Source organism: Mercenaria mercenaria, chromosome 17 (genome assembly GCF_021730395.1).
Source record: "Mercenaria mercenaria strain notata chromosome 17, MADL_Memer_1, whole genome shotgun sequence".
Classification (NCBI taxonomy): domain Eukaryota; kingdom Metazoa; phylum Mollusca; class Bivalvia; order Venerida; family Veneridae; genus Mercenaria; species Mercenaria mercenaria.
In genome coordinates this window covers 1,076,538-1,101,135 of record NC_069377.1, presented here as the reverse complement: position 1 = coordinate 1,101,135, position 24,598 = coordinate 1,076,538, and the positions used below count along the sequence as shown (strand labels likewise).

Below are 24,598 nucleotides of genomic sequence, written 5' to 3'. Positions count from 1 at the left end.
GTATGCAGCAATTATAATAAAGCATTACTGTTTAAGTATCTCAAAATCTGTTTATCTCTAAAGAAGACAGTGTTGGCGTTCCATAATATCCAGAGACTTAATTGGTGACGTTGATTGGATTCTATAAATAGATTTTATTTATAGAAATCTAAAGGAATAACGTTAATACGCTTCAAAGGTCTTTATTTGCCAGGAGATGTTTACTTATGTCTATAAATCATGATTATCTAAAACTATTTTGTGAGAATTTTTTTAAATTTTTGCTCTTTCAGATTTGATTGCAAAAAGAACTATTTGTGAACGCGCACAAAATCCGAATACTCCTTTCGCTTTCTAAATTTATCATCATACAAAAAAGACGAATCGGGTGTGATTTCTCCACCAGAAAGAGGTCAGCTGTTAGGAAATACACAACTGCATACTTTCATTGTGTTTAATGACATAAAACGGGAATTCATTATTTTTCCTCATTTTATAGAACTTTTTTTGGACATTGGTCTTGTGGAAAATTGCAAATGACAGAGTACAAGCTAGTAGTTGTTGGAGGTGAGTAAAATCAAGTGTTTGAAGTGTCATGACTCGAGTTGCTCAGTGCTCGAAAATATTTCATGTCATTGTTGTATTTGTAAAATAATACATGTAAGCAGTTAGTAGCAGTAACTTTACAGTAAACCAAAAATAATGACTGACGCGAAAGTTCAGCTTAAGCTGCAAGCCACACGGTAATATTACTAAGTTAAATCTAATTCGGATAAAAATATTCGGATAACTTTAACTGTAGATATAATCAGATATAATAATGATAATATTTATAATATTGGTATGGTTTGAAGAGTTATATATAGAAACCTCATAAAAAAGGACTAGTAGAACTGGCTTTTATCTAGACAAAATTGAGTTTGACTGGTTTCTTTAATTGTGCCAAAATCTCCCAAACATTTAAAGGCAGTCGCTAGGGGTCTTCAAACTGGACATCTAAACCCGGAGTCTAAAGGTCAGGTGATTAATATGAATACTGAAAATAGTATATGACGAGAGGAGACTATAATTTATCAATCAAAAGCAGGAGTTGATTTAAAAAAATCACTCATTTTTTTTTTTTTTGGTTATGATTATATAATTTGCAAGTGTCGGGTAACAGATTATTATTTTTATAATTTAATCCTGAGAAAACAGGACAGCAAATTTGATAAATTGTTAATAGTAATTAGTACTTTGAATGTTGTATCAAATTCGTGTTTTTCTCAGGATTAAAGTACTAAAATAATAAATAAACTTATGCTCTTTAGTATTTTAAATTTTGATTGTACTCAAAAAATGTAAAATTTGATTTGCCACTTTAGTAACTAACATTGACTAACAGAAATCATTCATAAACTTTCACATTCAACGTGTCTTTAAAACCGAGTGAAAGCTATTTACAAAACAAAACAAAAGATATTTACAAAACAAGACAAGTAATACATTTTGTACTGACAACTTTATGAAAACTTTACAAATAGAAAACAAAATGAGGGTCAGTTAAGTTATGGTAGCTGTAACTGATGTCAATTTTAAGGGCACTTTTAGTACTTAACAAGTATATCAGGGTAATTATTATGAAATGTATAATTCCAGCAGCTCACGGTGACCAGTAAGTCCTTATGACGCTGAGATTTATTTGGCTAATCTTTCTTCTTTAAAGGAATTCTGTGTCAACATGAAATGGATACAAGACTTTTAGTAACATTATTTCTGGTAAGAAATCCAAAAATTGCATGTCATGTTTCCCTGAACTCTTAGCAGCCATGTGATTATTGCCTGAAAACTTTCAAGTGAAAAGAAATAAGTGTAAATTGCATGAATTTAAAATCACTGTGCACATACTATGTGTAACAGAACACTTAACATGTTTACTTTACTCTTTCAGCCGGTGGCGTTGGGAAGAGTGCACTCACTATACAGCTCATTCAGAACCAGTAAGTATATACTTATCATAAACAGTATACAAATGCCATCCTGATACCTGTTGTTCTGATGGACACAGATACAGTATTTTCATAGATATTTTCAACTTTCTTGTCTTTAATATACAGAAAGCCCGCCCGCTTAGCTCAGTAGGTAAGAGCGTTGGTCTACGGATCTCGGGGTCGCGAGTTCGATCCTCGGGCGGGGCGTATGTTCTCCGTGACTATTTTGATAAACGACATTGTGTCTGAAATCATTAGTCCTCCACCTCTGATAATTCATGTGGGGAAGTTGGCAGTTACTTGCGGAGAACAGGTTTGTACTGGTACAGAATCCAGGAACACTGGTTAGGTTAACTGCCCGCCGTTACATGACTGAAATACTGTTGAAAAACGGCGTTAAACCCAAAACAAAAAAAAAAAATTAATATACAGAAAACTGAACGAAGATGGGAAGTGGTTGATCTGAGCTGTGAGTTTATGCTCTGTCTTTGAAAAATTAAATGAGATAATTTTTCACTTGTTTAAGATATTCTGGTACTGATAGACCATGGTGTACTTGCAACCATCTCATAACTATGATTGATTGAAAAGTTAAAACATAAAAATGACATTAAACTGGACAAAACTAACATATCTAATCTTTATTAGAACTACATGTACATATATTATAAAGAATAATGTTAATGCTGCTTGACGCCATTGACCCTTACACTGCTAAATTTCTATAATGAACTTGTCCATCTTTCCATTTGGACAGTACCATTAACTGTTAAAAGGGGAGTTTACCCAAAGATGCTGACTGAATGGCGAACAGTACAGATCATGATCAGATCTTGGTCTGCACTGGTCGCAAAGGCAGAATAACTGGCCGCCTGCAGGCTAAGGGTTAAAAGAAAAGTAGAATTCTGGTAATGCGAATGTGAGTAAAATTAAGTAAAAAAAAAATGTTGCCTTTGTTGGTCAAACTACCTGTGAACAACAGTTACTGGTCTCAAAACACTTGAATAGATGTAGGATTTTTAATGATCCATTGTTTAATTTAAAAAAGACAGTAATTGCTTAAGCAGTTCTAAATTCATGCCTGAAGAAATTGTGTCACATACGATATGGAACATTTTTTAAAGAGAATTTTGTTGGATTTGTGAATTAAACACTCTCACTCCAAATAATATGGATGCAGAATATTGTATTATTTTAAATTACATGGGTCAGCTGTACTGATACTTTATAAAGGCCAAATTTGGAACACTTTAAAGTAATAAAAAAGGTGTGTAATAAGGAAGTTCTATCTTTATATCCTGAGACTAAAATTACTTCATTAAAAGTTCTATTTTGGATGATAGGAAAGTTAACTATATTTGGTTCCCATCAAACACTGAAATATCTTCTTATAGATGTCTGCATTTTTTGTCATCAAGAAAACCCTTCTAAATCTAACCGTGTGGTAAAACTATTGTCTGCCTGGCGTGATTTAAGTAAACACCATTTAAAAGGCCCTTCTTAAGTAACTCTTATCAGTTTTAAATGACTGAAATTAAAATTATTGCTAAGCTTGATTAAAAGGTATACAGAACGTTTTACTGTCAAATTACAGCCAGTTTAGGTGAACTTTCAAAACTTTGAAATTTCATTGTCATTTTTATAGGCAATTTTTTGGCTCAGTATGGAAATGTGCTTGACACAAAAATGATCTTGTTTAGTATAATTATATCCATGGGCACAAAGTTATCAAGGTTGACCATCTTATCTCAAGTTTTACAGATAAAATATAAAAAAGGAATGCTAAGATCATATTTTGAATCTGCCTAAAATCTTGTTAATTTTATTGATACCATCTTGAACGTGGTGTTTGACATGCCATCTTCAGTATTTTAGGCAGGGTCATACTGTTTGAGTAAAATGTTGATATATTTAAAAATTACTACAAAAAGTATAATAATTTGATACTGTATATTCTAGCTTGTATATTAAAGATTGAGACTTTTACTGAATTTTGTTTTATTTTCAGTTGAGTAGAGCTGTTGATATTTTGGTAATACCCAAATACTGAGGTTTAGTGGATTTAAAAAAAAAGCTAATATTCCTCCTTCAACACTCTTAAATGTCCAAAGTTATTTAAACTTTTATCTTAAAAATAGATGAAACAGGTTTCCAGATGGATGTTATGCGTACTTAGATGGTTATAAAAGCTCTACTTTTAATATTGCACATGTGTTAGAGCCATAAAGGGAGGTAATAAAAAACTATAGATTCAGTAAGACATTCTAGAATATCCAGCAATATTCAGACTTTTGACAAATGTTAAAGAAAGTAATTATCAGATACATTTGTATATATAATGTTAATAGGAAATGAATGTATTTTATTTTCATAATGGAAAATGTGGCAGCCACATTTTAAACAAAGGCTTTGAGCCTTTAACTATTTATACATGAGAAGAATATATCATTCTGCGTGTTGTATACTGTAGGTCAATATATTCATGCATGTATTCTTTTCATTGTGTAAGACAGTGTTCCTGATACGAATCTATTCACATTTCTCACTATAACCAGCTGTTTCAAAGACTGCCTTAAACCACAGACATTAGGTGGGCCATTTAGATTACATAATTGACAGAAACTTAGTTTTGTTGAATGAAGTATTTCCCTGAAGTCACCACATTTCTTGTAATAGTACTAATACTAAATAAAGGGCATTGATAACAGTAGAAGCCTCGTCTTAAACAGATTAAATTTTTAAAAAAGAAAAAAATAATAGTTTTGACTGAGATGATATCTGCGAAATTAATCCTAAGCATTTTGCAGCTGATTTTATAAAGTTTGATGAAAAAATGACAAAAAGTATTGTTGTTTAAAATGTTTGAATTGCCTCTCTTGTTCAGTCATCTGCTGTCACCTTTCAGATCTGCAGATAGTCAGAGATAGTCACAACCATAATTACAATAGACTAACTGAACTCCTTAATCACTATGTTAAAAGCGGATAGAAGTAAAGTATAAGAAATAGATTCAACATTTTATCACAAAACAGAACAAAGAATATAGCCTCGCATGGTTTTCCACTTTTTTGTTTTTCTGATATCTATGTTTTTCTCTACTTTCAGTTTTGTTGAGGAGTATGACCCAACAATTGGTGAGTATGTTTTCATACTAGTTTATTAGTAAGACAGCGGGGGTTGTGGGGGGGAGTGGGTGAGGGGTTGTCTCACAGTTACAGACTGGTTGCCAGAATTTTGATGTATAACTTGATAAATCATGACAGTTATTGTTCCTATTATTCAAATTAAGATCATAGTAATTGGCAGGGAGATAGTAAGGTAAATAGATAGCTCTGCCACTGATATAATGTTATTGAAAGTAAATGTTACTTCAGGACCTCCATGCCGAGTGGTAATTAACTGTTATGGTAGCTGACTTCAAATCACGTGCACCTCACTGATGTGGGTTCAAGCCTCACTTGGGTCATAGAATTTTATGTGAGGCAGCCATCTTGCTGGCTTGAGAAAGGGCGGTGGTTCTACTCCAGTGCCTGCTCATGACGAAATAATGTCCAGAGGGGCACCTGGGGTCTTCCTCCATCAAGAAAAGCTTGAAAGTGGCCATGACCTATAACTGTGTTGTTGCATGTTAAGACTAGAAAATTTTCACTAGCTTTATTCAGGTGATTATCTCATCTGAATGAAGATTTGAACCCATATCAATTTCATTACACCATCTAGCAACTATTGCTGTACAGAATCATTGAAGTACCATAAAAGCTCATTGCCATACTTTGCAATTAAGGATTAATTTTTGGTATAGTCACCTAGTTGTCATTATTGTTGATTAGCCTAGTGGGAGTGCATCCGCTTTGAGCGTGGGCGGTCTTGGGTTTCAATCTCTGGTGACATCATACCAAAGATGTTAAAAATGGTACCAGTAGTTCCCTTGCTTGGCGTTCAGCATTAAGGGAAACTGGCTTCTCTTCTTCTTTCGTAACCTCTTGGCGATGGATTCCATCAGGAAAGAGATTTTAAGAGTGATTAACATAAGTCGTAGAACTTGCTTCACAATTGAACTGAAATAAATTAGGTATAAACTAAACTAGACTAAATTATTCCTGCTAATGAATGAATGAATGAATGAATGTGAAAGTTTTATTATTGTTATAGTTTCACAAGTATCACCAATATTTTACCACGCACTTTCATTCAAAATTTTCAAAATTCAGATTTTTTTTTAGCCATCCTGGAAATATCTGTGTTTTCAGTACAAATCATTGTGCTATATATACATGTCCAACAAAGGCTGTCATATTTCCTAGTATTTCTTGGCACAAGTGCAGTACATAAGATTTACATTGTAGTACAAAGTGGAGTTTTCATTTATGAGTAATTATGCAAGGTTGATAAGAAAAGATAGAAAGCACTCATTGAATAATGGAATGCGGATATAAGAATCTCGTTCATAGGAGGTCTCAAGACTAAATGGTTAATTCTGTCAGCAGCAGGAAAAGAGGTCTGTTTATTGGTTATATTAATGAGTCTCTGAATAAAAGTAAATGGCCAGAAATGTTGAATTTTCAGGGATTTTTTTTAAAATGGGTAACTTTATGTTTGCAATGAAAAACATTGTATGTTTATTTGTCGTTTTGACCAATACAAAATTTATAGGTGTTTTGACTTGGCATGTCCGGTTACGTATTATAGGAAAATGCAAAACATGAGATTTATCAGTGACTGTACTAGCATGTTGTAACAGATGAATCTATGTAATGTGCTTTATGTATCAAAATTCTCGTGGAAATCTGCGTGGATAGAATCTACTTGTATAATGTTTTATAGGCACAGTATCTTTTAGCAATCTCAGAACTTCTGCCTGAAGGAAAGAATCTTAGAAAATGTTTTACTGATGAAATGATATTTTTGTGCTTAGTGAATAAACGCAAGGAATGTCTTTAAAGACCCACCACAACCTAGTGACCTAAATTTCTCTCCCACATGAAAATGTGCAAATCATTCTGATAATACTGTTATAATAATAATACAGCTATTCTGTAAGATGACAGGTGGGCAATATAGGCCCTTCCCGAATTAATATCATAACATCAGCAAACATTTTCTTTTCAATGTAGTTTAAAATACATGGAATAATTAGTATCTTGCACTGTAGAAACAAAGTCAGGTATAAACTCACCTTAATACATCAAGCACTGTGCAGTCTACTATTATATTAATTTGATAATATACTGAGACATAAAACACATTGTCTTGGCCTTATATATGTCACTGTCAGTTTGTAACTAAATACTAGTATTTCTCGTTGTTTTTCGTGCAAAGCATGTATAACTATCATCATGGAAATACAAAAAAAAATACAGTTATTTTTTGGTGAATCTTTAAGCTGAAACAATTATTCTATTCTCTAATACCCTTACCCTGCTAAATTTCTATAATGAACTTGTCCATCTTTCAATTTGGACAGTAGTGAGTACCATTAACTGTTAAAATGAGTGCTTACCAAATAGATACTGACTGAATGCAAACAGTGCAGATCATGATCTATGCTGGTCAACTGGTCCCAAAGAATAAGTTGTGTCCAGCATGCTAAGGGTTAATTATGTTTTTCACTTGAATGCTGTTAAATCAGTTATATTTTTGAGGGACTAATTTTCGTGAATTTCATGATTGTCAGGTTCTACAACATTATTTCCAATATGGTTAAGTTCCTGTTTGCTTAATAATTTATACGAGTACCCGTCTCTTGAAATACTTGTTTTAAAAGAAGCCACAAAATTTATGCTGAAACAAGTAAACATTAAAGCATACATGTGATCTGGCAGCTTTTGGTATAGGAAATTGCTGCAGCACATGAATACAAGAAATATGAAAAAAATAACAAAATTACTTAAATTAGTATAATATACTTGTATCATCATTGGCATTATCTGTCCAGGATTGACGCAATTTTCTGGATTGGAAGAAGAAAATCAATGATTGTTAGACCTGTGGCAGACTGTTAATTGCTAGTCTTGGAAATTGTTACCTTGTTTCAACACCTTGTCATGTAGCCGAGACATGCCGTACATTATTTATAATAGCACCCTGTCAATATTTAGTTAAATTTAGTCTGCACGAATGTTACTAAGACAGAAATCAAATTGCGCAATATATTTATGTTGTTGCATTTAGAGCCATCCCTTCTCCCTTGTTTGAACTTTTCTTGACGTCATTGAATCTTGAGTTCCGTCTTGTGGGACAACTAGAGATATTTTATGATATTTCATAGAATTTTATATAGAATCCTGGGACAAATGTAGCTCTTAACATTATCGTGCTGGATATGATTGATTCTGCCTTTGCGACCAGTGGAGATCATGATCAGCCAGCACATCCATGCAGTCTGATGAAGATCTGCACTGTTCGCCATTCAGTACGTATCTTTTTGGTATGCACCCCTTTTAGCAGTTTATGGTACTGTTCAAACTGAAAGATGAACAAGTGCATTGTAGAAATTTAGCAGAGTTAGAGGCTTATGCTTTTAAATACAATGTAAGGCCAAGTAATTTAAAAGCAATAATGAAAATAATTGTTGATTTCTCCCAAATGGCCCTTATTCTGAAAACAGAAATTGAATTACATTGTAATATAAGCAGCTATATTTTATAGCTTCCGAGAAATTTTTAGATGTGTCTCTCTATTTGCCTGATATTTTGATCAATGTTTGTGGTATGTATCACTGGAGTTTGGTATCAATACTGGATATTACCAGGAAAAATGATTCTGTTGTATTGATGTGAAGTTTTCATTGCCTGTATATCTGTTTCCAGGTCAGATCATTGTAAAATGACATTCTTCAGTAATGAGTAAGCGCTTGTTTTTTCTATGGGTCACTTCCAGTTACCAGAACAACCAAAAGTTATTTCTGAGAAGTTTAAAAAGATATCAGATTTTACTTAATGGTTATACAGATATTATACTAAGGACTTTATTAAACGAGGCAGCATACTTGCCGAAGCAGTCTTCTGTATGGGCCTCAACGTAATAACATGATACATTTTATATATTTACAACAACATGATACATTTTACATGTGACAACATAAACCAAGAACAAAACAGAAACATTTTACAAAACCAAAAGTACAGAAAAATATATATTTACCCTTACCATACTGGACACAATTAATTCTGCCTTTGTGACCAGTGTAGATCTTGATCAGCCTGCACATCCATGCAGGCTGATCATGATCTGCATTGTTTGCCATTCAGTCAGTATCTTTTTGGTAAGCACCCCTTTAAACAGTTAATGGTACTGTCCAAATTGAAAGATGGACAAGTTCATTATAGAAATTTAGGATGGTAAGGGTTAGGACCTGATGTATCCTTAATAGATTCTAGTACAAAGAAAAATCATTTTTTTCTGTTTTAGAGGTATTAAACAGGTCAGAGAACCTCTTTTTCCTTATATGAACATAAAACTTCATATTTGACGTTCCCCTCATCCTTGTTCTATTTTTGTAATTTATTTAACCAAAATAAATCTGGCATTTCTTTTTTTAACACAAACAAGTCATTACAAAACTGAGCTTTTTTAAGTTGATAAAGAAGCCGTAGGAGGGAAGGTGAAAAATTTGTCACTAACCTTTGTAAAAAATGCACGGTCATAATCGCCATGGATATATTAGATTTAATGGATATGAAATGAAGATAGCCTTATATAGCAAGGTTAATTTATTTTAGTGAGGAAGGAGAGAGGATCGAATTTATAACTTGAAACTAGTGGATAATATCTAAATTCCTTCAAAGATTATTAAACCAGTGGGTAATACCAGAATTCCTTAGCAGTATTTCAGAGGTCTCGAAAGCCATAGGTAATATCAGAATTCCGTTAGAGCTTTTGAAATCAGTGGGTAATATCAGAATTCCTGTGGAGATCTTTAAATCTTGTCGAAGGAACTGTTTTGTTTTCAGACTACTCTTGTTTATACAATCTCCCAGAATCTTTACTTCTTTTTCATTTGTTTATAACTAACCCTCCAGTTAGAAACAGGTTACTAAGTTCAAATAACTTTGTTATTTGTCAGATACTTAGCAAGTATATATGCGTTTTCTTGCTGAAAGTGTGTTTCCACTCGGTCAAAACAACAATGTTTTATTTTAAAAAAACGTGAGCAGTCATTGAAGTACACACATCAGTTTTTTTTCTCAATAAGAAGTTGAAATAGAATATATCTGCATCAGTTATTAACCCATTATGTAGGTGAATGTGAGACCATGAATAGATCATGTAACAGATTTTTGTACCAGATATCAACCGTCAAATGTATTGTGTTGCTGATCTAAATCGCGGAATATATAGGTTTATTTGGTATACTGATTTTTTTACAGTGTGTGGTATAAAATATATATTACTTGATGTTTTATTAACTTTTAGCCTGCTGGCGGCAAGTGATTTTTGCCTTTGCAATCAGTGCAGACCATACTGGCTGATCATGGTCTGCACTGTTCGGTCAGTAAATTTTCAGTGAACACCCCTTCGAATAACAAATTGTACTGCCTAAATTGAATGATGGACCAATCCATTTTAGTTTACATTTTAATCTTGATTGCTTGTTATTATTATTAACTTGCATATTATGCATTATTCATTAAGTAATTGATTACTGGAATAAAATAAAGTAATTATAATATAATTTATTACTTTTTCAAGTAATTGACCTCATGTCAGATAAAACCTACAGCAGACAGACCCAAGCAAGGAGTCTGGTCAAAATGTTACTTGCTTTAATTGATTCTTGTTTTTACTACATTTGAATCTTGCTATTAGTTGGCATTTGTTTTTGTACAGTGACTGTTCTTTATGCCAAACATGAGAATAGTTGTAGACCTTATTTCTGAAGAATTAGAATTTCACTTGTTTGCCAGATGCAGGATCAGTGTGGTAGGTCTGTAACAAGCTTCTGGTAGTCTGTTACATACATGACCAGACTCATTTATTATTATTGTACATCACTTTGAATTTGGGAGTTTTTTTTTTCAAATTTTTTTTTTTTTTCAAAATTTTTTTTGCACAAAGTGATTTTTTTACCTGTTCATGTTTTTACTGTGATAGACTCGCAGATTTTTGAGAATTCAAATGTTTTCCACAATCGATGTAAAATTTAAGTGTTTAGAACAAAAAAAAAAACAACTGTCATTAACTAATTTTAGTGTTTTAACAAAAGGCTTTTATTATAGTTTGAATTCCTGTGTTTTAATAACAATGCATTTGTTTTACTACGGTGATAACTACTACATTAAGTGGAACAATGAGCACTTTGAACTTAAAGATTTTCTACCAAAAAAACCCCATTAAAATTAAAGGAACATGCATACTGGGTTTGAAATATCAGTTGCAACTATAATAATGGATGCAAATTTGAATACCACTACCAGTGTTTCTTTGGAGAGGGCTCACAAAACTTGGTACACAAATAGAAGTCAGTACGAGAAGATGTATTTTCTTCATATTGTTTTATATCTATGTCCTACTTTCTATCTATGACATAAATAGGAAGTAGGACATAGATATCCTTTCTGCACCTGTAACATAATTATAGGTTATTAGCTTTGTATCGGGAAATATGCATGAGTTCTTCAGTGTAAATATTGCGCGACTTTAGGAGCGCAATATTCTTCCGTTGAAGAACGAGTGCATATTTCCCAGTGCAAAGATTATAACCTTTTTATTACATACACATCTACAAGTATAAATATTATGTAAATATCATAAATATGTTCAATAGCCTAAATAGGATTGAAAATACTGAACTAATAGAAAAAAATAGTGCAGCAACACACACTGAATTTCGTCATGCACCCGATATGAAATTCAGGCGTCAGTGTATGGAAAAATATTGACGTTTCTGGTACCAGGGTAAGTTAACGGGGAATAGAAACGAGTATGTAATAATAAAATGTATTAGCGTCTGATGGCCCTATCATGCTTCCGTAGAATCAACATTTATTACACCAAATTCATTTCAAAAATATTTCTGTAATGTCTAGGTCTGGAGCTCTCAAATATGGAAATATTTTACATCTGAGTCATATACTTACAGTTTCAGGCAACATCAAAAAGGACCTTTTGAACAATTTGATGAAGTTCCAAAAATCTCCATATACCCTTGCTCCATTACGGACCCCAGTGGGTTTTGTGTTCATTCTGGGTTCAAATATTTTTTCGTACATGAAAATCTGTTATATCATGCTAAAGCTCAGGTATTTTCAAATCGTTCGAAAGTGCTGAAAATTGACACCCCATTAGCAAAAAAAAACAAGAAACGCTTACACATTTAGACAGGGTGACCCCTGACTATCTACCAATGCAAATGCAACTATCATTTTCAAGTTTAGCCTGTCTTCTTTCATTTTCTTTACTTTCGGAAATATCTGAAGGTCGAGTGACGCTGCTTTCTGTGGTGTCAAAACATACCTATGCCCAGGTGAGATTGCATGAAAATGTGCCCAGTGTCCTGTGGCTATAAAACAAATGAAGAAAAAAACATGTACAGATCATTTTGTTTTGTCCCATTATTCATCCATTGGTCTGTGTTAGGTGAATGCCTCTCCATGTATGGGACTTTTACTTATCGCTGGAAAATAGTCTTGTTTGCACTAGTGCACATATAAAACACATAATTTTGTAAAAGAGAAAACAGTGTGCTCAGTTTACAGGTCGTATGTGCTGTTTACTTGTATGTGCATTGGCCATATTAAATGTTAATGAAACTACAAACATAAAAGAACAAAGGTAACTAAAGTTTCTCAAGTAACTGAAATACAGATACATTCCGATATAGCTGCCACTTTGGCACCCATTTATGCCATTGAACTTAATAGTCGCCAGAGATTTTGATTCACTAATCTAATGAAGATAAGGTGCTTACCAATAAATAGTGATCTGCAGTAGTCAGTCACAATAATATCACAAGCTTTTATTTTTATGCCCCCAGCATCTTCTGATGCGGGAGGCATATAGTGATTGTCCTGTCCGTTCGTCTGTCCGTAGGAGGTTAACCAAGTGGGACCGTTCAGTCTAGCATCAATACCCCTTACTAGAATGACTTGATATTAATGCAGATGTAACCTGTGACCATTCCTCATCTTCAGACATCACCTGACCTCAGTTTGACCTTGACCTCATTTTGGACTTAGGTTGCTTTATATGGGCCATCTCTTGGTTAACCAAATGGGACCGTTTCGTCTTACATCAATACCCCTTACTAGAATGACTTGATCAGGGCTCCGGAAATTTTGAGAACTCAATCAGTCCGAAACGAAAATCCTGACATCGGCGCTACCCCACCCACCGCATTACCAATATACCATATTTGTAAAACGTGATAATAAGCATGTCATGCATTAAAACTGAGTTACCGGTCAACGCGAGTTACTATACATTGAAGACAGTTATTCAGTGTTATGTGTGATCGTTACTTTGTTTAAATTTCGATGTTTTTCCGAGAAAATACTTGCAAGGATAAAATTACCGAGGCATACACCGTGTATCTAACTAGTCTAAAAGCCAACGCACGTGACTTCGGTACCGTATACACGGCAGATAATTTGTGATGTTTCCTCATTCTTTGACGGAATTTTATAAAATACAATGCGTCAAATTGAATTACACGACACATATTCTCTGCTATACATCTTCAGTATTTTAAGAATACTCTGCCGCGGACCAAATTTGTACGTTATGTGAACGCTGAGATCGAATTTCCCGCATGTGTAGTACCATTTTGTCACGCGGGTTGGCCACGAATATATTTCATTTCACTGGCGTTGTACTTCAGTTAGCAACTACATTTTATTAAGTTATATGTTCTCTTCTTATGTAAACAAAATTTCGTTTTGAAACGTTTTTTAAAAGACCGATTTTAATAAACAGCGCCACTCCGGTTTTCTTTGTCATTCGTGTTTGTCAGTCCATTTTTTTTCTTTCTTTTTTTTTTGTACAGTCGGGTTGCAAAGACGATTTTCTGCACTCGTTTCAACTGGAGCCCCAACAAATGTATCATGTAATTTTTACAAACAAGTAATTATAAAAATTATATCGTTTTCCCGTGTGATGTCTCATTAAATGCAGTGACCATTTGTTTTTACCCGTGATCAAACATAGCCTTTTGAAATAAACCATCCGTCGGATTCTAAATAAAAGAAGTGGATCCCCGTCGAAAGAATTTGGATCCAGTCAGAAACATTTGGAAACCAGTCAAAAATGTTTAATTCATTGCAGTTGGCTGTCTACAAACATTAAAGGATGTGCCGCGCGAGCACTGATTGCGTCACGTGCTAATTACGGACCGATTATCAAGGTGACAATCAGACCGTTTGACACGTTTATTGATTATCTGAGGGTGCGACCAACAATTTCCTTCTTGGCAGGTGATCGTATATTGAGATTTCAGACTGAAATTTATACTTTTCTCCATTTTTACAGGACCGATTTTTTTCGTTTTTTCACTTCACGAATCGGTCTGAAAAGTCAAAAATCGGTCCAAATCCGACAAACCGGCAAATTTCCGAAGCCCTGGACTTGATACTAATGCAGATGTAACCTGTGACCATTCCTCATCTTCAGACATCACCTGATCTCAGTTTGACCTTGACCTCATTTTGGACTTAGGTTGCTTTATATGGGCCATCTCTTGGTTAACCAAATGGGACCGTTTCGTCTAGCATCAGTACCCCTTACAAGAATGAATTGATACTAATACAGATGTAAACTGTGACCATTCCTCATCTTCAAACATCACCTGACCTCAGTTTGACCTTGACCTTGACCTCATTTTGGACTTAGGTGCAAAATCTATCGACAAGGATGCCACTGGGGGCATCAAGCGTTTATTGAACGCAAGTCCTTGTTTCTACACAAAGATAGTAATACTGTGAGTGAAAGTAAAAATCGCAGTGCATTATTACATTGGAGTTCTTCAGTTGGTGTGACTGTGAGGCAACAAAGACTGTATTTATCAACAGTATTTTTTTCAAGGGTGGGTGGGGGTAGGAGGGGGGTTTGATATAGTTGGTAATCAGATTTGTTGTTGCTAGGTGCTGTTGATGTGGGTTTGAACCCTAATTCTAGCTAATATGATTTATAATTGCAGTTGAAACAAGAGGACAAGAAATTATTTTGTTATTATTTGATGTTTTCAGAGGATTCCTACAGAAAGCAGGTTGTGATAGATGGGGAAACATGTCTACTAGATATACTTGACACGGCAGGTCAGGAGGAATATAGGTAAGTGGGTGGTGGTGCTTGACTCGGCATAGGCAAGTCTGTGCCAGGTGGTGCTTCATTCGGCAGGTATTTAAAAATATAGGTAAGTCTGTGGTAGTGCTTCATTCCGCAGGTATTTAAAAATATAGGTAAGTCAGTGGTGGTGGTAGCAAGTCAGGAGGAAAATTGGTAAGAAAGGGGTGGTACTGGATTCGGCATGTATTTAAAAATGGTACGTCAGTTGTGGTGGTAGACAAAGCAGGTAAGGAGGACTGTGGGTAAGTTGATGGTGTTACTTAACAAAGGTAGTATTTGACAGGGAAGGTCAGTAGGACTATTTCACTTGTTTTAATATGCTGGACGTTGAAATGACAAGGATTTTTGTTAAGTACTTGAAATAATTAATAAATTTGAATCCCCTCCTGCACTCTTTCTTGCAACATGCTGCACAAAAGTGACACACATCTTTTTATCAGCCCAGTGTAGGCCCTGATCAGCGCATCTATGGTAGTTTATTTCTTTCTGGTATTTATTTTTGCACCATTAACCTAAGGGTAATGGTAGATGAAAGTGGGTTTGAATCCCATTAGAACTGGTTGTAATGGTACAAGAACAACTTAAGGTACAATGTAAATCCAGAAATATGTTGTCAAGCTCACGTAAATGTTAATACGTTTCACTATTAATGATGTAAAATATATATGTTTTAACAGTATGTTTCTATTGCATATTTCAGTGCTATGAGGGATCAGTACATGAGAACTGGGGAAGGTTTTCTGTGTGTATTTGCTGTAAATAATGCTAAGTCGTTTGAAGATATAAATCAATACAGGGAACAGGTAAGACACGGTGCAACTTGTTTCCACAGGATCTGTCAAGTTTGATGGCTTGTATCTGTTATAGGACTGTTTCTGTTTGTTTTTTATTCTGAGGAAGAATTAGAAAGGCGAATATAGTCAAACCTGTCTGTAAATACCACACAGGGATCTTGGGTTTGAGCCCCAGTGGGATTACAACCATGTCTTCTTATAGCACTAGTACTGGTTTTTCCCGTATGTGGACTCTGGAGTGGTTCAAATAAGCACAAAGCTTTAATCACAGTAAAGCTAAAATAACTTAGTATAAACTAAAGACCACCTTTATTTTTTGTTTGTTTGTTTGTTTTGGGTTTTACGCCGTTTTTCAACAGTATTTCAGTCATGTTCGGGCAGTTAACCTAACCAGTGTTCCTGGATTCTGTACCAGTACAAACCTGTTCTCCGCAAGTAACTGCCAACTTCCCCACATGAATCAGAGGTGGAGGACTAATGATTTCAGATGCAGTATCGTTTATCAAAAAGTCATGGAGAACATACACCCAACCCGAGGATCGAACTCGCGACCCCGCGATCCATAGACCGACGCTCTACCTACTGAGCTAAGAGGGCGGGTAAAGACCACCTTTAGGACAGTCAAAAGTTCTTGTATAACTTAAAAGTTGTTGAATAGTCAAGCACATTGTTTTATTGACAGCACATGTTTAGTAATCAAGTACTATAAACTTGACATATATGACAGTTATTGCAGTAAATGATGCTTTTAATTGTTGCGAGTGATTCATATAGTTATTGTGTTAGCCATTTCAAGTAGGCAATTATAACTGTATTACAGAGTACTGAACTAACCACATTCTTATAGAGGATATTACATGAGTGTCTTTTTCATATTGAATTTATTAAACAAGACTAGTAAAAAAAAATGATAAAATGTTTGTGTGTAGCATATCTATACATAACAATAAGTAACTGTGAAAATTTTTCAGATGTCAGAATTTTATTAAATTGTTCACCTACTCAACTTATAAATCAGTACTATTAACCCTTATCATGCTGGACATGATTGATTATGCCTTTGCAACCAGAGGAATTCAAGATCAACCTGCACATCTGTGCAGTCTGATCAAGATCTGCACTGTTCACCATTCATTCAGTATATTTTGAGTAAGCACCCCTTTTAACAGTTAATGATACATGCACTGTCCAGATTGAAAGATGGACAAGTTCATTACAGACATTTAGCAGGCTAAGGGTTAATTACCTAAATTTAGGTTTTACACAAACATTTTAAATGTGTATGGTCAAATTGTATAAAAATTGGAATGTCCAGAATGAAAGACAGTCTAGAAGCTAACTGAAATAAAGAATAAAATTGTACACATATGACTAGCAGCATGAGTGTGATATGGTAGCCTGTCTATTTTAATATACAAAAAGGAGTTTTCAACAATGTTAGTACTGCCAAGATTTACATGTTTCTAGTAACTACTTATAGTGACATGGGGGCTTCCGTGGCCAAGTGGTTAAGTTCGCTGACTTCAAATTACTTGCCCCTCCGAGTTCTTCATGTGAGGAAGCTATCCAGCTGGCTTATAGAAGGTCTGTGGTTTTACAAAGGGGCTCACCTGTGATGAAATAATGCATGGAAGGGCACCTGGGGTCTTCCTCCACCATTAAAGCTGGAAAGTCGCCATATGACCTTTACTTGTGTCGGTGTGACGTTAAACCCAATAAAAACAAAACTTAAAGTGACATAATTGAAACACTGCTTGTTACAGTCTGAACAAACTGACTTGTGTTCATCTCTTTGCTTCTTAAAGTCACTTTTGTTCATGAAATTAATGTTAACTTCTGTTCTTTTGCAGATTAAAAGGGTAAAAGATGCAGATGAAGTTCCTATGGTTTGTAAGTATTTCATTTAATAATTACAACATTCATTACATAATTACCCTGTTAGTTAGATAATTATGCTGTAATACGGTCATTAGATAAAGCATATAAACAGAAGATAAAGCATGTAAACATTTATAAAACTGAAAATTAGTTACTGATGCAGTAACAAATTGACTCACAATGGCAGTAATAGGACAGCTGGACTTTCTCACTATGTAGTAGCATATAGCAACTAAACTGTTCATATATCTATCTGTTCGTCTGAGCAAACGGGAGAACATTCATTAGGTACTGAGGACAGAAGGTAACGTTAGATTCTATTCATTATTGCTTACTGGGTACTTTCTGCCGCTTGTTGGGTACTTTATAACAAAAGAAATACGCAATTCAGGTCCGTTCTTAAGAACGTCTGTCCATCTGTCTGTCCTCTATTTTGTTTATGATTTCTCAGCAAACTATGTTCCAGGTACCGATTACTAGTATGTTTCCCTTTCAGTAAAGTTTGGATATTTTTGTGTAATTTCAGTGGTAGGAAACAAGGTAGATTTACAAACTCGATCTGTCGACACAAAACAGGCAAAACAAGTAGCTGATAGTTATAATATTCCTTATGTAGAAACATCAGCAAAAACTAGACAAGGTGTTGATGATGCTTTCTATACTCTTGTTAGAGAAATTAGAAAATTTGTAAGTATAACATATTTATATCTAAACTTTTGTCAAAAAGCCAGGTTGTGTTAAAACTCATTTTTTCCATTCGCCTTTGAACTATTGAACAATGGTGTTAAATTTATCAAATAATTTCTGGTCACTTACCTTGTAAGCTACCTATGGAGGAAAACTTTAAGGGAAGAAATTTGGGCTTAGCATAATGTTCTGTGCGAATTTATTCAGCAAGTCTTCAAAACCTGCAGCGGCTAATTTGAATTCTTTAGACTTGCATACTGGTCAGTGTGATATCACATTTTTGGGCATATTCATTTAAATTTATATACTGGTAAGGTCTTTGTAGCTTTTGATATGCTTAGTTGATCAGGTAAATGTGTTAAATGGTAAAACAACAAAATGTCTTTTGTATGACTTCAATTGTGCCTGCCTGAGAGTGATCCCTGGAGGAGGCATCACCGTGATGATTTAATAAAAAACATCATGCCAGAACTGAGAAGTGATTTATTTTTCTATTTGGCTTTTACTAGAGGAGAAAATGTTAGTGCCTGTACAGAATTCACAATCACTTGTTATGTTAACTGCCCACCATTACAGTACAGAAATACCATTGAAAAAGTGGCGCTAAACACTAAACAAACCTATACATGCATTTGTTTCTTGCCGTGTATGCCAATAAGTTGACAGCAGATTCTTTGGAACCTGTTGCAATATGTCTTAGCTTCATTTACATCATATTGTTACAAATAACATAGCGATAACAACAGAGTTATCCAAATGACAGGACCTACTTACTTTAAGAGTATGAAAGGGAGGTAACTGGCCAAAATCTCTAATTGTTCACACATGCCTGCCAGAAGTGTAATACCAGTATATTTTTACAGTGATTTTAGGGAAAAAGAAATTGAAAATCATCATAATGCTTTAAATGCTTACCAATTTTGACAAGATTTTCATAAGTTGCAAGAAGCTGTTTAATCTATTTAAGTCTGAAGGGCCAGTATATCTATGTGCCAGTCTTAGCTCACCAACCTTTAACAACACTATTAAGATATCTAAAATTTGATAATTATTCTTGAATAAGATATTTTGGAAAATTTGGTGAAGATTTCATATGAAAACATTTCAGGGCTTGATTGTATATTTACCGTATCTGTTTGTTTTAAAGTATACCCGTCAGTAATATGTTGCAATATTCATGAAACCTTTTTATGGATATTGGCAGTTCCTTGTTTGCCTTGTCTGTAGCCACTGATTGTTATATTATCTTCTATTACAGAAAGACAAGAAAGGGAACAAAAAGAAGAAGCCAAAGAGAGGCTGTGCTGTATTGTAACGCTGTTGTTCCGTTGTTTTTCCACTCATTTTCTGTAATGTCTCCTGTCTATCCATTATACCATGTCCGTCTGTCTGTCTTTTTGTTAAAAAAAACAACAATACATCATTTATATACATCTCTATATTTGGTTTTCAAGGTTTTGATGTTTGAAAAATACAGAGTTGTAGAAGAAAAACATTGTACTTAGTGTGAATTTGTCTTATGATCATTGCTGGAAGTAACTAGGGGCTTTTTGTTTGTAAAGCACATTAAAGCATACATCAAGGATTTGCAATACTCACTCTCGCATATTGTGAAGTCAGGTTTCATAATTTTTTAATAAAAAATTTGCATTTTTTGAAAATGAAGAAAAATATATTGACGAAAAAGCACTGTAGCTTAAAGCATGAACTTCTCCAGTATCTCAGTAGTAGGAATCATTGTGAGCTTTTTATATTAGAGCACTACCTGAGGCACTAAGGATTTACTCACATGCCAGTAGCGTTAAGTATGGCTAGTTTATGTTTCAGAATTATCCGATGTAGAATTTTTGACAATGTGCAGCAAGAGACACCTTAAATGTTATTATTACATCATTTGATAGATATACCACTTGTTACATTATTACTGATGATTTGTTACATGAGCCATGCCATGAGAAAACCAACATAGTGGGTATGCGACCAGCATGGATCCAGACCAGCCTGCGCATCCGCGCAGTCTGGTCAGGCTCCATGCTGTTCGCTTTTAAAGCCTATTGGAATTGGAGAAACTGTTAGCGAACAGCATGGATCCTGACCAGACTGCGCGGATGCGCAGGCTGGTCTGGATCCATGCTGGTCGCATACCCACTATGTTGGTTTTCTCATGGCATGGCTCACATAGAAATAGACAATCTTCAATTTTTGTGGATTTTTGAGCAAAAAAAGGATTGCTTAAAATGGATGGATAAGTCACTGTAAGAGAAAATCCAAAGGAGTGATCATGACACATGAAAAAACAATGGTGTGAATATTTTTTTTGTTCCAATAAATCCTAGCTCTTCATGATGAAGGTTCTTCTAAACATGACAAGCCCAATGAATAAAACTATTGGGTAGTGCATGGAAAAAGTTCAGAAGACTTTGACTTGAAGTAAGTGATGTATGCCATTTTGCTTTGGTTTCGTTTTTTTAGGGATACTATTATGAATGTAAATTAATATTCCTGGAGAAAAAAAAAGAATTTTTATACTTTCTGCTTTACTTTTATATTTGAAAAAAAAAATGGAACAGAATTTTGAAATATTTGAAATATTTTGTAATAAAAGTAGTTGAATGGTACTTTGTTGTTGGTATTATCTATATTTAGAAATAATTAAGTTTAGAATTAGGTCAAGTCTTTTCTTTAAATGAAAAATTAATAAGTACATTTGGTAGATTGAACTGTTTGCTTTTATTGCTTGTGATTAACTGTAAGACACTATATTCTTTGCATTTTTCTGTAGGTATTTTTTTTGGTCATTCTTAAAGTGTTAGAGCATTTTGCATTCTAACCCTTATTATGCTGGACACAATTGATTCTGCCTTTGCGTCCAGTGTAGATCATGATTGGCCTGCACATCCGTGCAGACTGATCAAGATCTGGACTGTTTGCCATTTAGTCAGTATCTTTTTGGTAAGCACCCTTTTTAACAGCTAGTGATACTGTCCAAATTGAAAGATGGACTAGTTCATTATAAAAATTTAGCAGGGTAAGGGCTAAAGTTATAAATTACAGAGCTGGATGACCAGTTTTAAAACTCTAGCATCTGATTGGCTGTTACAGAGTTTGTTGTTGAGACTGGTCTCCAGTTTCTGACTGTTTTATAAGCTTGGATTTTTGTTTTACAATTGCAGCAGTGACCTCTGTATATCCATGATAGCACTATATCATTTCTGCTTAAGCCTTGAAATGTCTTGAAAATTTAGCTTTATAACAAAGAAAGGGGGAAAAAATCCTTGAATAAAGTTTACAAAAATTCAGATGGTTTTACACAAGTTTCTTTGGTCTGTAATTAAGGGATAGAAAATTTTTTTATACTGTGCTGCTGTTAGATTTTGCCATTAGTGTTTCAAATGTATGGTTTTATTTAACACTTTTCTCTCCTTGTTAAGGTTGTCAGAAACTGTGCAAAGGTTTCCAAGTGATAACTGCTTTAAACCTCAATGATTATGAAATTGATTTTGGAGACAAGTCTCAAAATGCAGAGTAACCATTGGTCAATTTCTTGATGCTGCTCCAAGGTAGCCAATGAGATGCTCAGGTATTTTAGACTGGTCCCCATTTCATTTTAAGGAAATGATTTCCTTTTCAGACTTCCACTGCAAAATTACTGTACCAGTCCTGTATATAAATAAAGAAAAAATTACAATAGTTTTACTCTAGGGGCATTTGCTCCTTTATAAAAACAACATTTTGAGGGCTCAATGCGAAACTAGTCTATCTGCTTCTATTTCTATATACAATTAGACTAGTTTGGCGCAACGGGGAACTAGTCTATCTGCTTCTGTTTCTATATACACTTAGACTAGTTTGGCTCAACGCGGAACTAGTCTATCTGCTTCTATTTCTATATACACTTAGACTAGTTTCGCATTGAGCGCTCGAATTTAAATTTTGCCGTTTTGGATACATGTTGGTATTCATATTTTACAGATGTTTCTATGTTCTATGTGAATATATCGTGGCTTTTCATGGTTTCATTGCCTACATGTATGTTGGGGCAGTGATGCTAACAGAAGTTAAATGACTTTAAAAAACTAGTTTCTGTTAAAGTTCTAATTGGTTTTCAGTGTATAAAATTTGTTACACTTTATGTGAAATTTATGTTTTGTTAGTGGTGACTAATGTAGCATGAAAGACAATAAGTTTTTCATGCAGAATACAAGGTGGTGGAGTAGGTTTTTAGCTGCATCACCATGTACAACTAGTAGTGTGGATTTGTGGTAGAAGTACTGATGATGTGAATGCCCTTTGATCTTGCCAATCTTTTCTCAGTGTATGCACAGTGGCATTTGTAAGAGATTTTCAGATTTTGAGGAGATTAAATAGTGATTACATGCTTTATTCTGGTTCAGGATATCCGCATTACTTTTACCGCAAAAAATTGCTGCTAGTTGGACACAGTGAAGATGGGAAATGATTTTTATAATATGATCTACAAACAGCTGCTGATAGGTAACATTTTGTCTGCGATATGTTAATGTTGGTATCCAATATGGACTGCAAGTAATTTATAAAAGGCTGTTAAATATCAATAAAAGTTATTTTACTGACTCAAGTTTTGATAGAAGGTACTGAGAATTAAGGATCAGTAGGCATATACAGTCCAACTTTGTTTACTCAAACTTGCAGGGCATTTCAAAATTTGTTCTAGCCATATGTAATTCAAGTCAACCAGATTTACATAAAAATGTTATGCTATATATATAGATCACTGATGAAATGTGCAAACTGGTTCTCGATGTATAAATTGCGCCTTCTCTTGTTTGAGCAAAAAAAAGTGTTATGATTGTAACTATAATATTTGGGACCAGGGGCATGCTTCGAGAGCTCCAGCTATCCTCCTTAAGGCAATCCGAGGTAGCCAATTTATGTTATTTAATAGGGATTTTATTGGAATTAAATGCCCAGCTTTTGGCCGAGAAGTTGGACTGTATCTTAAAGTGTTTACTCGATTTTTTTTTCTTTTTTTTTTTTGAAAATTCAGGGCTAGATTTAGCTGTATGGAAATTGAAGGATGGCAGGCATTTACTTTATTTTCCCTCAGATCCTATTCTATATTTTAGTGCTGTGTGTATTCATATTTTGTAGTCAATTATTTTCTGTCGTTTTTGTGTATTTTTGGACAGATTAGTGTATTAAAGATGTATTTTCTATTTAATATTGATACGTTTTATAGCATTGTAAGTGTGTTCGATGGTTCATACTATTATTGATATGTATGCATATTTCGGCCATTTTGTATTGTAAATATTATGTTTATATTTGCCTCTGATTTTTAAAGGAATGTATTGGGGGAAAGTTTTTGTTATTTTTATAAAATGAAATATTTCTTTTTTGCTCAATTTGCAAAAAAAAACAGTTTCCAGATTTACCAAGGTGATAAAAATAGAACTTTAATTGTTAGCTCACCTGAACATGTTCAGGGTGAGGTATTAGTATAGGTGGATGGTCCAGTGTCTGTCGTCCTGTTCCTATCGTTCTGTTTCAGCATTTCTACTTAAAACGTACTGTCTTCTGAAACTACTGGCCAGAATTACACCAAAGTTGGTCTGTAGCATTGTTGTATAGACCAGTCTCAAGTTTTGTTTATAGGATTGTGCTTGGTCACAAGTTCCATAAGGTTCGCCAGAGCATAAAATAGTAAAACCTTTTAACAACATCTTATGAACTGCTGAATGGATCTTCATCAAACTTGGTCTGTTGCATATTTGCATGGACCACTTTCATGTTTATAAAAATGGTTCTGCTTAATAGAGGACTCCAGAGCTAAAAATCTTAAAATGTTTAAGCTGTATTTTCTAACGATAATAACAAAACTTGTTCCATAGCATCCTTGCATGAACCTCTCTCTATGTTTTGTCTGATGGTTTTGCTTTCCAGGGGCGACAAAGCTCAAAATAGAAAGACAAACCATAGGACAACTTATTCCTCCTATAAACTGATAGAGAGATCTTCTGTAGTGTATTT

The 24,598-nt window shown here is 34.3% G+C and overlaps 1 protein-coding gene across 1 annotated transcript; it reads left to right on the top strand.

The window, feature by feature from the left end:
• The first annotated feature begins 241 nt into the window (after positions 1–241).
• Positions 242–20,580, top strand: LOC123536629 (GTPase HRas). The gene is made up of 8 exons (XM_045319958.2): positions 242–546; positions 1,910–1,958; positions 5,055–5,083; positions 15,131–15,215; positions 15,931–16,033; positions 17,875–17,914; positions 18,429–18,589; positions 19,848–20,580. Exons 1-8 carry the CDS (start codon positions 516–518, stop codon positions 19,902–19,904), a joined length of 555 nt encoding a protein of 184 aa, XP_045175893.1. The 5' UTR covers positions 242–515; the 3' UTR covers positions 19,905–20,580.
• Positions 20,581–24,598: the final 4,018 nt, after the last annotated feature.